General features: G+C 41.8%; 1 protein-coding gene across 1 annotated transcript in view; it reads right to left on the bottom strand.

The window, feature by feature from the left end:
• Nucleotides 1-16,265, bottom strand: part of LOC105393778 (talin-1) — a 90,155-nt gene that overhangs the window by 34,155 nt on the left and 39,735 nt on the right. The window contains exons 16-28 of the mRNA XM_048621861.1: nucleotides 16,079-16,198; nucleotides 15,512-15,650; nucleotides 14,895-15,091; nucleotides 14,429-14,530; nucleotides 9,544-9,711; nucleotides 8,885-9,074; nucleotides 8,177-8,328; nucleotides 6,842-6,961; nucleotides 6,190-6,285; nucleotides 4,925-5,029; nucleotides 4,194-4,331; nucleotides 3,117-3,235; nucleotides 213-333 (exon numbers count right to left, since the gene is read on the bottom strand). Of these exons, the coding sequence (XP_048477818.1) occupies nucleotides 213-333; nucleotides 3,117-3,235; nucleotides 4,194-4,331; nucleotides 4,925-5,029; nucleotides 6,190-6,285; nucleotides 6,842-6,961; nucleotides 8,177-8,328; nucleotides 8,885-9,074; nucleotides 9,544-9,711; nucleotides 14,429-14,530; nucleotides 14,895-15,091; nucleotides 15,512-15,650; nucleotides 16,079-16,198 (1,767 nt within the window). The remainder of the gene's footprint in view (nucleotides 1-212; nucleotides 334-3,116; nucleotides 3,236-4,193; nucleotides 4,332-4,924; nucleotides 5,030-6,189; nucleotides 6,286-6,841; nucleotides 6,962-8,176; nucleotides 8,329-8,884; nucleotides 9,075-9,543; nucleotides 9,712-14,428; nucleotides 14,531-14,894; nucleotides 15,092-15,511; nucleotides 15,651-16,078; nucleotides 16,199-16,265) is intronic.

Below are 16,265 nucleotides of genomic sequence, written 5' to 3'. Positions count from 1 at the left end.
TGACTGTTTCTGTAAATCTAATTTTCCACCGGCAATTTTTTTTGTTTGGAATGCCAAAAGATTCTGTCTGATTCCTACAGAATCTTCATTTATGTAAGTGTCAATCTGGCCTGTCAGCCTCTTGCAAACCGAGGCTCCTTTAGGGCGCTCCTTGGGCACTGCCTGTGTCCAGCAATGGTCAACAGCGCCTATCACGATGGTGGGATACGTACGGTCTGCCCCGGCAGCGGGCGCGGCTGCTGCTGCAGCTCGGCCGGCAGCTCGCGCAGCAGTTGAGCTGCTGCATCCAGTTCCAGGCCCCGGCAGGAGGTGCGCGCGCGGGATACTGCTGATCTGAGGGAGCAAAATTAATTTTTATTTGATATATTTATTTTACGACCTCAAAAAATATTAATTCTTTCTTTGATTCAGTTCATAATGACGTCATTTTACAACAAAGAATAAACATTTTCATTTCATTTTGATATTCCTCATAACGCACTTGAGGTCCCCAGCATCCTGCGTGAGTTGCTCAGTGGCGGATTAAGAGCATCGGAGGCCCTAAGCACAAAGCCTGTGTAGGCCCCTAATTTAGAACAATTTGTTCCTTGACAAATAGTGACAAAACAGTACAATAGCTAAAACGTCCTATAATTTTTCTATAAAAAAGGATGTAAAACATTTTAAAAAAAAATTGCTTGCCTTAAAGCTATCACACGACACAGTTAAGTATACGCTACGCGCAAGCCTAATTTTTATCAAAATCGTCGGCGTGGTATCTAGAAACAATGTTTCCCAATGAGGAACTATTTCTTCTACTGGTATATTTTCAATGTTTACAAACAACTAGATTTTTTTGACTAGAAAAAAGTATTTGCCTGCTATTCCCAAAAATCAAACCGTAGGTACACGATCGAAGTGGACAAAAAAATTGCTGTAAAATTGAAAAAATCATTCACATTTAAACTCTCTCTACTCAGGGATTTAAGAGAAGACTCTGATGTACATGGCAAAATTACTAAAATTTCAAACATGTCGAAAAATGCTAAAGCCGCGGTTGGCGCGGTATACAGTTTTACCGGTTCTACATTTTTAGGCCTAAGATTTATTTGCCTAATCTCGTATTGAATAGTAAAGTTTGGTCAAAGTCTCGTTTCGCCGAAAATCGTATGGCATAAAATCTCGTTTAGTAAAAAGTTATTTCGCATAATCTTGTTTAGCCTAATAATAGTATGGGCAAATCTTGAATAGCCTTAGAATGTTATGGCATAGGTTTTACAAAGTAATCATATTCGATTGGCTTTAACTTAGTCGGAGCGTCGCCCTACATAGGGCAAACTGATGCCTTGACTTTTTTTTCTGCTGTATGGGAAACGCTCCGCTTTGGTTTTGATAAACATGTACACCTAACACGCTCCTTCTCGCTTTGCCTCGCCTCGTCGACGCACCTATCTTTAGGTTTCGATCCCACGGGGTTTAATGGCGATTGTAATTAGATTTTTTGATAATTCAATATCGTGATTTTTTATGATGTAGGAGAAAAGTACCACAATTTGTACATTTACTACATACTTAATATATTATTTAATAAGATAGTATTAGGAAAAACAGGATTATACATAGGCATAGACGAACATAAATTTGAGTAAAAGAGACTTAGGTGTTTCAAAAGAGTTTTAGGCGAATCGAGTCTTATGCCACATAAGTCTTGGCAAAGTGATGATTCGGCCAATAAAGTTTAGGCCATACGAGTTATGCGAAACGAGTTTTGGAAAATAAAATAAAGATTGGGCGAGATGAGGGGAAAACCCAGTTTTACCACCCATTCGCACAGTATTCCATGTAGGTACAGTACAAGCCGGCCTGCGCAGTCAAAACTGTGGTAATACTTACAGTCAAACTATAAAGTCCTGACATCAAAGAGTACCTACGATTTTGGTAAGACTTTTTATGATCATCAGTTATTTACTTACCTTTACAAGTTTACATACATTTTAAAAATAAAATATAAATTGATTATAGATTTTTAACGGATTTGTCCATTAATGAATGTAACAGATCGATTAAATACGATCTTAAACAATTAGTTAGGATCCACTTCCGTTTTCACGACTTTATAGTTGGACTGTACGCGTGTGGTAGTTTAGCCCTTTACCAACCACACGCACGGTAGGTATTCCGTGTTTAAGCCGGCCTGCGCAGGCAAAAGTGTGGTGATACTTACGCGTGTGGTAGGCCCTTTACCAACCACACGCACGGTATTCCGTGTTTAAGCCGGCCTGCGCAGGCAAAACTGTGGTGATACTTACGCGTGTGGTAGGCCCTTTACCAACCACACGCACGGTATTCCGTGTTTAAGCCGGCCTGCGCAGGCAAAACTGTGGTGATACTTACGCGTGTGGTAGGCCCTTTACCAACTACACGCACGGTATTCCGTGTTTAAGCCGGCCTGCGCAGGCAAAACTGTGGTGATACTTACGCGTGTGGTAGGCCCTTTACCAACCACACGCACGGTATTCCGTGTTTAAGCCGGCCTGCGCAGGCAAAACTGTGGTGATACTTACGCGTGTGGTAGGCCCTTTAATCAGAGCAAACAAATTACATCGGAAATATTGTGGATGAATAAAATGTAGGTATAAAATGAAACAGGAGCAGAGGATGGGGGCCCCTGGAGGCCCGGGGCCCCAAGCACGTGCTTGTCGTGCTTATAGGTTAATCCGCCACTGGAGTTGCTGCACGGTGTCGGCCAGGTGTTTGTGCGCGTGCGCATCGCTCACTGTAGGGCACGGTCTGACGACCCCAGACAGTAGTCCAATAGCACTTGGTTGAGGAAGGCCAAAAACAGATTGTTACGGCGCTCTCTCCTTGAAAGAGGCCTATGTCCATCAATGGACTCTATTAATGCTATCGATGCCCACCTGAGGTCTCCAGCGTCTTGCGTGAGTTGCTGCGCGGTGTCAAACAAGTGTTTGTGCGCGTGCGCATCGCTGACTGTGGGCAGGCCCCAACGACCTCATAATAGAATCAAATAGTAGTTGGATGTGGAAGGCCGAAAACAAAGTGTTACGGCGCTCTCTCCTTAAAAAACACCTATGTCCATCAGTGGACTATTACGGACTAATGCTGATGAAGCCTACCTGAGGTCTCCCGCATCCTGCGTGAGTTGCTGCGCGGTGTCGGACAAGTGTTTGTGCGCGTGCGCATCGCTGACTGTGGGGAGCGCCGCGCGCGCCGCCGCCACCGCGTGCCCGCTTGGCTGTGGAGAGGGGAATATATTAGTAGATTTAGTTATGAAAAACATTACTCTCCTTCTTCGACAGTCGGTTAAAAATATGGTTATGTTGTTTGTAGTATAATATATGTTCATCAGCTTTCGCGAAAAGATTACGGTATTCAGCGACTGTAATCTGGCTGTTTTATAGAAATGTGTAATAGATTATTAAATTGTATTAAGTATGTGAACCGTGGCCAGCAAGCAAGTTCCCTACTCTGAATAGCAGACCTATTCACCATTATCACAATACCTATTCGTCAACAGGCAAAAAAGACCACCATGGTCGAAATTAGACTGCTATACCTACAATAGATAATTGCAGACATATAAAGCGAAGCGTCCGTAGTCGAGCGGGCCTCAGTGATCGTAACTGATCGCTGAGGTTAAGCAACAACTGACACGGTCAGCCATTGGATGGGTGACCAATTTCAAGTGGTGCTTTTCTGGACGCTTCCGTGCTTCGGACGGCACGTTAAGCCGTGGGTCCCGGTTGCAGCTTCGGCAGCAGTCGTTAAGCTTAGTCAGAGGCCTTCGGGCGGCTTGAAAACATCTGACAGTTGGGTTGCCCACTTACCCGACAACTCTCTCAGCACAAGCTTGCTTGTGTTGGGGTCCACCAACCCACACTTGGCCAGCGTGGTGGACTAGGCCTAAACCCATCCTTCTTTGGATGGAGACCCGTGCCCCAGCAGTGGGGACGTGATGGGTGGTGATGAATGAGACATATAAAAGGTCCATTCGGTCTAAATACTGTAAAGAGTCACCACCAAGCACCAAGTGTGGAGAGTGTAATTATACATTATCTGTGTGTGTATGTTACCTGCAGCAGAGACTCGCAGGCAGAATCACGATCCAACTGTGATCCCCCTTGACCACTGTGCTCGGTCAAGAGTATTTATACATTTTGTCCTGTTTACGAGTATCTGTTTAATTATGTTACCTGCAGTAAAGAGTCGCAAGCGGAGATGAGGTCGAGCTGGGCGGCGGCGGACCCCTCCCGCAGTGAAGACACCTTGACGGCGTCCACCACGCGAGGCACCTGCGAGGTCAGCAGCTTGCACTCCTCTAGGAGAGTCTCCTGGTGGGAAAGAGAGAGGAGGATGTTAGAATTGTAGTGTTATGGTATGAGTTTGTAGCTGGTAAATAGGTACAATGCAAGAGACTGAACATCCAAGAACCAGGAGCAAACATAAATGACTGAGAATACTGTTAGTATTGCACTATGGTATAGGGCAGTAGTTGACAAACACAATGCAAGATATAAGGCAACCAAGTCCCAACAGCAAACATTTATCATGTCTGTAAACGAATACGTTATCGGCAGTGGCGTGAGTTCGAACCCGGCACTTAGACCAGAATTTTGACGCTGAAGGGTTGTCTAATCGTTGGATGATGAAGGCAGAGGACGATGAGATTCACGCAGCCAAAAGTTTTGACGTTGCTAAATTGTGATGTTTGAGCGTTTACAAAACGTTTATCGTTTCCCAGGAGTTTTGCACATCTTTAGTTGCCATGACAGTACAGTGCCACATACCTGAGTATAAGTGTTGGTGTTGTAAGTGGTGGCGCTGTGAGCGGCCGCCGCCAGCTGGCTGCTCTGAGAGAGACGGGCTATCTGTGGGCTGCTCATGCTGTCTCCTTCACTTGTCATGACAGTGCAGTGCCACATACCTGAGTGTAAGTGTTGGTGTTGTAAGTGGTGGCGCTGTGAGCGGCTGCGGCTAACTGGCCCGCGCTGGACGCCGTCTGCATGGCGCTCTGAGAGAGACGGGCTATCTGTGGGTAGAGAAGAGGAAACTAGCCTTATTCACTGGTGTTTTTGTAAAGTTCATAATGAAAAACTAATGTTATTTCAGATTTGCAAGAAAATTTTATTAGAATCTACTACCGCATGCAAATTTATTGTATACGAATGCCTATATTCTGTTGTTGCCAGAAGAAATACAGATAATTATGAGCCTTGCAACTGCAAGCGTCTATTAACATGATAAATGCTGAATTTTGTATATATCTGCATTTATCCAACAGTATAAAAGCGTCGTTTTCACGGAATGAGTGACTAATTATTAATAACATGTATATGTATGTAACGGTTCTACCTTTTTTGGCATAAGATTTATTTGCATAATCTCGTATTGCATAGTAACGTTTGGTCAAAGTCTCGTTACGCCGAAAATCGTATGGCATAAATCTCGTTTAGTAAAAAGTTATTTCGCATAACATTGTTTAGCCTAATAATGGTATTGCCAAATCTTGAATAGCCTAATAATGCTATGGCATAGGTTTATACAAAGTAATAATATTCGTTTGGCTTTAACTTTGACGGAGCGTCTCCCTACATAGCGCAAACTGGTGCATTGTATTGTTTCCGCTGTTTGGAAAACGCCTAACCTAACCTAACATGCTCCTCCTCGGTTTGCTCGTCGTCGCACCTATTTTTAGGTTTTGATCTCATGGGGTTTGTAATAATTATATTGGTCTTTAACTTTCGATTTTTTGATCATACAATATCGTGATTTTCGGGATGTAGGAGAAAAATACCACAATTTGTACATTTACTACATACTTAATATATTATTTATTAAGATAACATTAGGAGAAACAAGATTATACATAGGAATAGACGAACATAAATTTGAGCAAACGAAACTTAGGTGTTTAAAGATTGTGCCTAAAGAGTTTTAGACGAAACGAGCCTTAAGCCACATAAGTCTTGGCAACGTGATGGTTCGGCCAAAAAAGTTTAGACCATACGAGTTATGCGAAATGGGTTTTGGTCAATAAAGATTATGCGAGATGAGCGGAACCCGTATGTAACACTGGTATGTACGGGCCGTAGTAACCAGCGTTTGGCAAAAAACAGAGGAGTATGCAGTGCTGACTGCCACCCTCCAGTGTGGAAAGGCTCTTGAGGAATAAGAAGGCATAGAGGGTACCTGCGAGCGCACGATGTCCTGCCCCTGCGCGTAGTCGGCGGTGATGAAGCGCAGCTCCTCGGCCGCGCGCCGCAGAGCTTCTTGCTTCTCACGATCCTGGAACAATTAGTAGCTTTAATATTGTACTCAGAGATAAGTCCTACTGTTTTCCTGTACTGGTAGGTTGGCTGGTAGAAAATGTTTTTAGCATCATAAGAACGCAATAATAACGGATACCAAAGGGTATACTAAGCCGAAAGGGGTGACTCACAACTTTTCCATAGAACCTTTGTTGGTTTCGTGATTTTTTACTATGGAAACCGAAATATTTTTTTCATGAATTTCCAAAACTCGTCCGTAGAGCCAAAGTGGTTCAGAATGATCCCCCCAGTCACCCCCTTTCGAGTAAGTTACCCTTTTTGCAACGCGCCCTGTATAACACTCTTTGCGAGACGCACGAATATTGAAATTCTGTTCAATTTTAATTTCAATTTAAGTACAATGTATATACTCTTACGGTGAAGGAAAACATCGTTAGGAAACGTGAATACAAATGTACAGCGAAACACGGGTGACTCGCTTGCGGTTCACTTCTGACTACCCCTTCGGAAATTTCAGTAGTGAGCATTATGTATGTAGGTATGTTGTTAACGAACTGGTGTTATAAGTTTACCTCTGGAGAAGTGGCGCACTGCCTGGCCGCCTCCACCATCCTGGCGGTGGCGTCGGCCAGCAGCTTGGCGGCGGCCAGCAGGCGGCGTTGGGCGTCTGACGGCTTGCTTTCCGCTTCCGTCTGGAAGAGAAAGTTGTGGTTAGAATGATATGGTTTTGAGAGTAATCAGCTCTTACGAGCTCATCTGAAGGGGCTACCGATTCAATCCAGCTCGGTAAACACTGGCTTCCCTTGAGGAGACTGACCCCTAAATGAATAAGGTTTTGTATAACCTTCTTAGGTCTTATCGCACATGTGGTGTCTTTGGGAGAAGACTTGTGCAGTAATGACAGATTATGGGCTGATTTTAGATATCATTCCCAAAATCTTCGGATTTCAGGTGTCTTGCAAGAAGTACTACTAAAAAGCTATCTATACCAAATATTTCACGCCAATCTATCACTTTTTTTAGCTCCTTCGTTTTACCGAGCCGCGAGCTGGTTAGATTTGCGTTATTTGCTTCCCAGAGTACGCCAAACGTAGGTGAGTAACACTCGCTACGTCACTCACACCAGTGAAAACATGTTATTTATCGATAGATTCATACCTTAATATCAGTGATGAGTGTGGCACCTTGTTTTAATGGCCAGACGTATAAGGTACTCGAGAAAGCTCCTTTCATACACCGTAAAGCTGACATTATAGCCTAATATTTACTATAATTATTTACTCATTCCTTGTGAAGTTACCTTAATATCAGTGATGAGGAAGACCTATTAAAACAGCTATCTATAACAGGAAGTGTTATTAAAACAGCTATCGTACCTAGCCGCGAGCTGGTCAGATTTGCGTTAGGCGCTTCCCAGAGTACGCCAAACGTAGGTGAGTAACTTGAGTGACGTAATCAAGGGTGCTTCCGTGCCTCCTTCCTTTCATTCATAGTGAAAACATGCTATTTATCGATAGATTCGTACCTTAATATCAGTGATGAGTGTGTCACCTTGTTTTAGTGGCCAGACGTATAAGGTACTCGAGAAAGCTCCTTTGATACGCCGTAAAGCTGACATTCTAGCCTAATATTTACTACAATTATTTACTGATTCCTTGTAAAGTTACCTTAATATCAGTGATGAGTGTGGCGGTGGCGTGTCCCAGCTCCTAAAACAGCTATCTATAGAAGGAAGTGTTATTAAAACAGCTATCGTACCTAGCCGCGAGCTGGTTAGATTTGCGTCAGGCGCTTCCCAGAGTACGCCAAACGTAGGTGAGTAACTTGAGTGACGTAATCAAGGGTGCTTCCGTGCCTCCTTCCTTTCATTCATCGTGAAAACATGTCATTTATCGATAGATTCGTACCTTAATATCAGTGATGAGTGTGGCGGTGGCGTGTCCCAGCTCCCGGGCTCGCTGCAGCACCTCGGGCTGCGAGTGCGCGGCGGAGAGGCGCTCGTAGGCCGACATCACGTGTTCCACTGTGGTCGTGGAGTAGGCCGTGGCGCGGTTGCGGTCTGCGGGGGAATGGGGGGTTAGAGTAGAGGTTTTTTGGAATATTTGTAGAAAATATAGGTAATAGGTAGTTACTGTATACTATGTACATCTTATTAATGCTTTTTTGACATTCGAATCCTATAGATATTTGATGACTGCAAAGGAAAACCATATTTACTTAAGAGACATAAGTGAATGTCACAAAAGCATTAATAAGATGGACATAGTATTGGTAGTTAAAATAGGTAATAACACTAAAAGATTCCTGGTAGTATCTCACGGGATAACTTTCAAGATCGATGCAAATTCTATCTTGAAATAATGTTGAAGACACGGCGCGCTTTTAGTGCCGTATGTAACTGTAGTTATTCTTACCTATATGTTGCTTTTGTAGCTTGATTTGTGGACGGATTGCGATGAAATTTGGCACACATGGAGCTTATAGTATACTCTACATACTAACCCATGTTTTATCACGCTCGTGTAGGTATATATGTCGCATAAGAACGCTTCTGTATCCTTAACTACTGGACGGATTTCGCTGAAATTTGGCACCCAAATAGTCTATATCCTCACCCATGTTAGCATGCTCCTGCAGCCTATCCAGCGCATCAGTGAGCTGGTCAGCAGCGGCCAGCAGCTCGTCGCGGCCGCCGCCCGCCGCCTCGCACGCCGCCAGCAGCCGCTGCACCGCCGCCGTCACTTGCCGACACGCGTTGTTGAGCTGCTCCTTGCACGCTGGGTTGTCCAGTGTTGGGGCTACCACCTGGGGATGGTGATGAGGTTAGTGGGACAGATAATACATTTAGGTATTAACACATAGATCTTTGGAGTCAAAGATAAAATGGGAGTGATTTCAAAGGTGCTCTCGAAACTGAAAATAGTTAAAAACCGCTTTGTGTTTTAAATCATTAAATTTTTCATGAGGCTATTTTTGATTTTGTACATAAATTGGGTTTAAAATTTTACAATAGTACCAAGACTTTTATATCCAGTCTGACCTAGGTATCTTAGTACCTATCTTCCTTCACTTTGAGTATAGATCTCTTTTCGCTATAGTTTAATTAAATCATTCTAAATATGGTCAAAGGATTAGCAAATCAGATCACCGTGTGCCACTGACTGCCCAGGACACGCCACGTGTACACTCATCACAAGAGATGTCTATACCCCCAAGTGCTCATCCAGGGCGCGTCGGTTGTACACTCAGCCATAGAAAGTCTAAACTTCCTTACCTTGGCGGCGGCCACGAGCTGGCTGGTCGCGAGCGCGGCGTGCGTGGCGCAGGCGATGATGCCGCCCTGCGCGCCCGGCTCCCCGCACGACGCCGCCACGTGCTTCGCCTTCAGCACCAGGGCCGCCGTCGTGTTGGCCACTGCCTTGGCTAGGGATAGCAGGATGTCCTGGGGTGGAGAGGAAATAGCTGTTTTGTAGAACATCTTGGGTCCAAAATCTGAAAGACTGGTACAACACCGACACCACATCCTTGTTCCGAGCAGCAGTCTCGAAGGAAAGAATAAGCCAGATGATTGCCGACCTCCGATAGGAGATGGTACCCAAAGAAGAAGAAGACCAACTGAGGAGAAAGGCACAACAAGACCAACGTCCCCCTTGTAGGCATTTTTGAAATAATTAGATACAGTCCACTTAATAACCAGCCCTAAATTGATATATTAGACCGAATACCAACCAGTAGGTTTGTTTTTGATGGTGTACATACATACATACAAACATATGCTCACGCCTGTCTCGCAGAGGGGTAGGCAGAGACTAAGGACCTCCACGTGCCACGATCCTGACATACTTATTTCTCTTCTTTTACATTCATAAGTCTCCTAATACACGCTCGTCGATTTCGGAGACTCCTAAAGTGGCTTTTCTTGAGTATGTCGCCTATCTGGTCGACATACTTTCCCCTCCGACAAAACCATTCATCTCCGCACAGTAAATTTATTTTGTAAGTTTTCGTTCATTCATCCTTTCAATGTGAGCAAACCATCCCAACATTCTCTTTTCAATTTTGGTCACTACATCCGCTTTTATTCCCACTTGCTCACTTATAATACTATTTCTTATACTCTCATTCTCTTTGGTGGTAGGTACACATAAATAGCTACCAGCTAGTGCTATTTTCCTGAACATGATCTCTACAGTAGCGTTATACAGTCGTACGCCAAATATAGTATGATGATGTGCGAAATATCTTCGTAATCAAGGTCTAATTTGCTCGCGAGTGCATTACAACACTGCAGATGATGATTGTAAAATTATACTTACTCAATTCTCTTAATTTACTCTGCCAATTCAATTACATAAAAACATCTTTGCCATTCTTCATTCTCAATACGTAGCCACCCAAGTAGCTTTCTCATAGGCGTGAGTAGTATTTAAAAATAATAAGGTTCGTTTCTACACTAACTTTCCCATTCAAAGCTATTTTATTAGCCCTATGTTTATCTTTTTTCAACTAAAATACATGTATAATAAGTAAGATAATGTATATGATTATAAGTATTTTCAGTGGAGAACTGGCTGAACATATTTTGAGAAACTTTTAGCTTCCCTTTGTGTGAAATACGGTAGAACAGATCAAGAAAACATCGTGAGAATACCTGACCATCATTGTAGAATTTCAAAACGAAGATACGGCTAGCGACTGATGTCGTCTATAGATCTAGCGACTTTTAGATATCCTGTGACTATACATTCAGGATTTACATTTTGTGAGTTTCTTTATACCAATACTTATCGGTAACATAATTATGCAAACGCTAACTTTGCAACGGGTAAAAAGTTTACTGATAGCCCTAAATTAATAGAGAACAGAACGTCGTAGAAAAAATTATCCAGTTTTTCTTTTCTTTTCAAATTACAAATTGTTGATCTAATAATATTTTTTTGTGGTATTGGCACTGCTTGTTTCTTTTACAAAGTTAGCATTGTCGCAATCTATCTCTTCACATTGTATGTACAAAGGGGGCATATTAGTATCTACAATAACCAACATAACTGTATTCATAATATATTTTACAAGAAACTGACCATAATGTTTAATTAAGTATAATTTAAAAACATATTTATTATGAATACAGCTATATTTAATTATTTTTGTCACTACATTCACTTTTACAGACAGTTAGTCAAAAATAAAACGTCGTTTTTTTTAAAAAACAAAAAGCAAATGTATTAACAAAAATAATTATTTATATTTCCAGCACCGGCTATTGGCAAAATCTCCATACTTGTAACAAAATATAGTTTGTGATGTGCGTGTCTCTGTATTTGTACATTACTGATACTTTTGGGGACGATAAATGTATCCAAAACGGAAATATATTAGAAATAAATATTTGAATAAATATAAAATAAAAAACCAAACTCATGTACGGTAGTTCCTTCATGATTTTCATTAGAGCAACGACAGTTAAATATGAAATATCATATGTTACTGTAATCATTGGTAATTATGATGTACGCCTGCACAGCAATCTGGCACCTCTTAGAGTTTAATTGCTACTAAAAGAGGGTCGGGTTTCTTTGCAGCTAATGTAAAGCAAATGTAACATAAGTACTTAAAACAGAAACCAGTGTCAGTTATTTACTGAATATAAAAAAACCGTATTGAATACTGACCTTTACCGTCCCCGTGGCAAACGCTAGCAACTAAAAACTACAATAAAATTAATAACAAAAATAAAACAATCAACTTTTTGAGGTAAACCAAAGCGTCATACAAACTCATGGCAAAGATCTGTACAGTTCTTAAAATACTAAGTAAGCGGAAAACCCTATAAATCTATGCTAACCTAAGTTAGTCAGAATTTGATACTGTTTAAAAAATAACATAATAAAAAACTCAAAAAACCAGCAACCAAAATTTTACAAAATAATTTAGAAACACCAACAATAACAAAAAAGAATGTGACTAGATTAGTAAGTACTTGTGTGTTAATTAAGTCAGTTTCCCTTTACCTTAAATATTATTATAATTTAGTAAACTATGTCATATAAGAGATATTTCAAATTTAGTGCTGTGAAAACATAAAATTGTAAGTACAAATAGCGGTTGGATAACAAATCCAAGTCATAATTTTTGTAGTTGTTGTTAATGAGAGCTCCAAATTTAAAAGTGTGGCTTCAGAAATAGCTACATCATGAATTCACAATAACCCACCTAAATGTACATAATATAAATGTGACATGAAACTTTTAAATATACCAATTTCTCATCTATCAAATCCAATAATTTCAAATATTTTCGTATACTGATTAATCTTGTATATGCAGTCTTTTTATGGCACGTCTTTTTAATACAACCATTATTGTATAATGTACTTTAACCATTACCAATGGTCTAACATTTATGTACCTTTTTTAAACTCACAATCTGTCTATTCATTCATCCAAAATTTGATTTGGTAGGTAGTTTAATAGGGACAAAAGAGATACAAGGAACTATGCCCTATGGAACCTTCACATTTATAAAGGGTGTTGCAAAAAGGGTATAATAAGCCGAAACCAGCATGTGCAGCATGTTATTAGTATACCCTTTTTGCAACACCCTGTAGAGGAACCCATTCTGCATTTCCAAATTAAATTCCTACACAATACGTTGCTCCAAAGGCTCCGTATTTCCAATTTGGAATTCTTATATACCATCATACTCACGATTACTTTTATTTTGGTCGTTAGCGCAAAATATACTTAAAAAACAAATCAAAATTTAGAAAATAATAAGTTAGGCGAAATTTTTGGTCCGAAACTTGTAAAAATTATATCAAGTAATGTAAAATTTTTGGAAGCCTAAAATTATAGTCAGTAAATTAAGTATTTGTTAGAACCTAACCTAACCCTACACCGCTTTATTTCTCATTGTCTTATGAGGCAAATAGCTGAAATTACTACCATCCTTCTACCTTCCGTCCAATACTTGTCTTATTGAAGTGTAAATCACATAATCTCAAAACATTTCCCATCCGCCTCCGTCCCATTGACTCTCTCACACACGTTGCTGGGAATGAAACAGCGTATCAACATGGCCAGTACCATCAGAACTACCGCCAAAAAGAACAAAATATTCAACCAATTCTCTTTCCAAATCCTCGCCAGCTCTGTCTCCAGACACACACATTTCTCGCAACATTTAAACTCAGTTTTAGGACACTTACGCTTGCAGAACTCACAAAAACCTCGAATAAACTTCTGCCCAGTCGCCCTAAACGTCGGATTGTAGAAAATACGCACCTCTGTCTTTGGTTTCGAGTCAGTTTTTGAATTGTTGAGTTCTACAGTGGTCTGTCTATCGCGGTTCTCGGCCGTGTAGTACTTTTCGCTTCGTTTTATGAACGATTCTAGATCGTCCCCTTTCATTTTGCTCAGTTCGCTTTTAGTGAAACTAGTCTCGGCCTTCTCCATGAACGTTTCAGTAGTAGTAAGTACTCTGTTGTACTTATCTAAGTTAATTAATTTCATGTTTAAAGAGCCGCTCACTTTAACATTGGGACCAGTTTTAGTGACGTCACTGCAAATACTTTGGCACTCAATTTTCTTATCACAATTTTGCTTGTTCAACTTTTCATTGATAGAATTCTTATCGTTAGAGGAAAGGAAGAATTGTTCACGCAAAATATCGTTTTTCGTTCGTCTATCGTAGTTCACATTCTCATAATCATTTTCTTTCACATCGAAGTTGACATTAGCGTAATTGTGATGCGAGAAATCCTTTTTAAAGTTGTAAATCTTATCAGCAACCTTAACCTTCGGATGTAAAACTGGCTTCTCATTATTCCTCCCCTCAAGATAACCTTCACAATTCTGCAGAATCGCTTCAAAGTCACTTCCACTCGCACTCACCCTATCCTCTACTTTCCCTCCTACTTTTCTATTCATAACCATATTACAATAATCCAAACTCCTATAATAATCGCTATCAGACTCCTCCTGTATAACCTCCAACGCTTTATCCCTAAACAGATGTCCATTGACATCTACATCCTCATACAGGCCGTCATCATCATACATCTTTTCCTCCTCCGGTTCGCTCTTAGCGAAGAATGCGTGGTAGAAGTTGTCGTAGCAATAGTGCAGCTTCCTGTAGATGGCGGACTTGTGGCTTGTTACCTGGGTCTCCTTGTCCTCTTCTGTCTCCTCCCCGATGGTGTGGAGCACTCCGGTGGACGCCTCGCCCACCTTGGACGCGGCGTTGAGGAGGTTCTGACGAGGCTGGAAGGAGGGAAAGGTTGTTTGTTAGTTTATTGTTTTGTAAATTTAAAGCGTCACTAGAATAAATTACTTTTTCTGAACGACGTATGTCATAAGATCAACTGCGGCAATTGCATCTATGGGGTAAATGCATCTGAAGCCTCAGTTCAAGGTTTGTGTGTTTAGATTAGCGCCTATCTGACGCACGCTGACTGTTGAGATGGTTACGGGTGTTTTTTTTAAATAGTTAACTGAAAGGGCGTGAACTCAGGGGCATATTCTGAGCAACTTTTGTTCCAACAAAAAAATAGTCTCCAACTTTTGGTTTTCCATTCTTTTTGCCACACCCTGTATGACAACTCCCTGGGGCCAGTGAGACACTCACCTTGCTGCCCTGCGGGTCGGCGGCAGTCAGCAGCTCGGTGAAGGCGCGGCACAGACTCCGCGCCGCGTCCAGCAGCGGGGCTCCGTCGGGGGCCAGCGCCGCCAGCAGCGCCACGCGCGACGACAGCGGCGGCAGGTTCGACGTGATGGTCGTGATCGCCGCGCCGACGGCGGTGTGGTCTACTTCTTCCGTTGTTCCTGGGGGGAAATATACTGGTCGTTAGTATCTAGGTTACATAATGAAATGGGTAATTATAAACATTTATTACATAATTATCGGCGAATAACGCCCCAGTTCTATTGAGACGGTTGTGCAAAATCTTAGTTGACCAAATATTTTTATTTGCTGTCGAATCTTGGATACGCCAGGAGTATTATCCACATGGGGCAACTAGTTGTTTTAGCAGGAAATACAAAATATTAGGAGCCGGCTGTTTATAGTGAGAGCTTCTGACTGTTCATAGTACCCTAGTACATATTATACAGAGGCAAGAACGTGCAGCTCATCAGATGCTAGCCGGCCCGGCGAACTTCATAGAGCTGATGAAACCTGGATATGCCAACCAAAAATGGAGTATTTAAGTTCGAGTCATATTTTATAAGATCTTCCCCAGTTACCTGAAGTGAGCGTGACGATCTGCGCGGTGGCGGCGTTCATGGCGGCGATCTGTGACGTCACCAGCTGGCGCGACGTGTCCGTGGTCTGCAGACGCCATTTCTGTGAGGCGGCATCGTCGCCCAGCTCGGGGAGAGTGGCCTGGGGGGAATAATAATTTAGTCTAAAATAAATAAATAGATAAGGAGCTACAAACGATAGCTACAAATAGAATCTAACAAAAATGCGCGTTTCTTTCGCGCGTTAAATAAAATTTAATGTTTTAAGTTAATCCCAAGTAAAGTGCAATTTTGTGTGGCCTGTCAAAACGGTCTTCCTACATATCGACGACTATATAGGTTACCTACCATTATTATTATAATTTACCACAAAAAATAAAGGTCTCTAAACATCAGTTTATCTGAAATTCGTGTGTTGTCTGGTCTAGCTAGAGCCCTTTATATTTTTCTTTACTGAGACGACGCAACATTTACTTGACGTTGAGTCACTTTTTGTTTTTTGTGACAAAGCTATATAAAAAGGGGACTGGCCAAAAGATGCCATTTATGCTATTTATTATAATTACTCACCACCGTCAAACTCTCTTCAGTGTGCTTGATGATCTCGTACCCCGAGGTGATGGTGGAAGACAGGGCTCGCTGGGGCTCCGTCAGCACTGACGTCACCTTGGTCTGCTGACCTTGGGACGCCTGTGGGGGTTGAAGGTCGGTTAGTGGTGGCTTCTATAATAGTATGCAGTTAGGTACTCATGGTAAA

The sequence above is a fragment of the Plutella xylostella genome, chromosome 2 (assembly GCF_932276165.1).
Source record: "Plutella xylostella chromosome 2, ilPluXylo3.1, whole genome shotgun sequence".
Lineage (NCBI taxonomy): Eukaryota > Metazoa > Arthropoda > Insecta > Lepidoptera > Plutellidae > Plutella > Plutella xylostella.
Note: the sequence above shows the minus strand (reverse complement) of the source record. Positions and strands in the feature narration are given on the sequence as shown.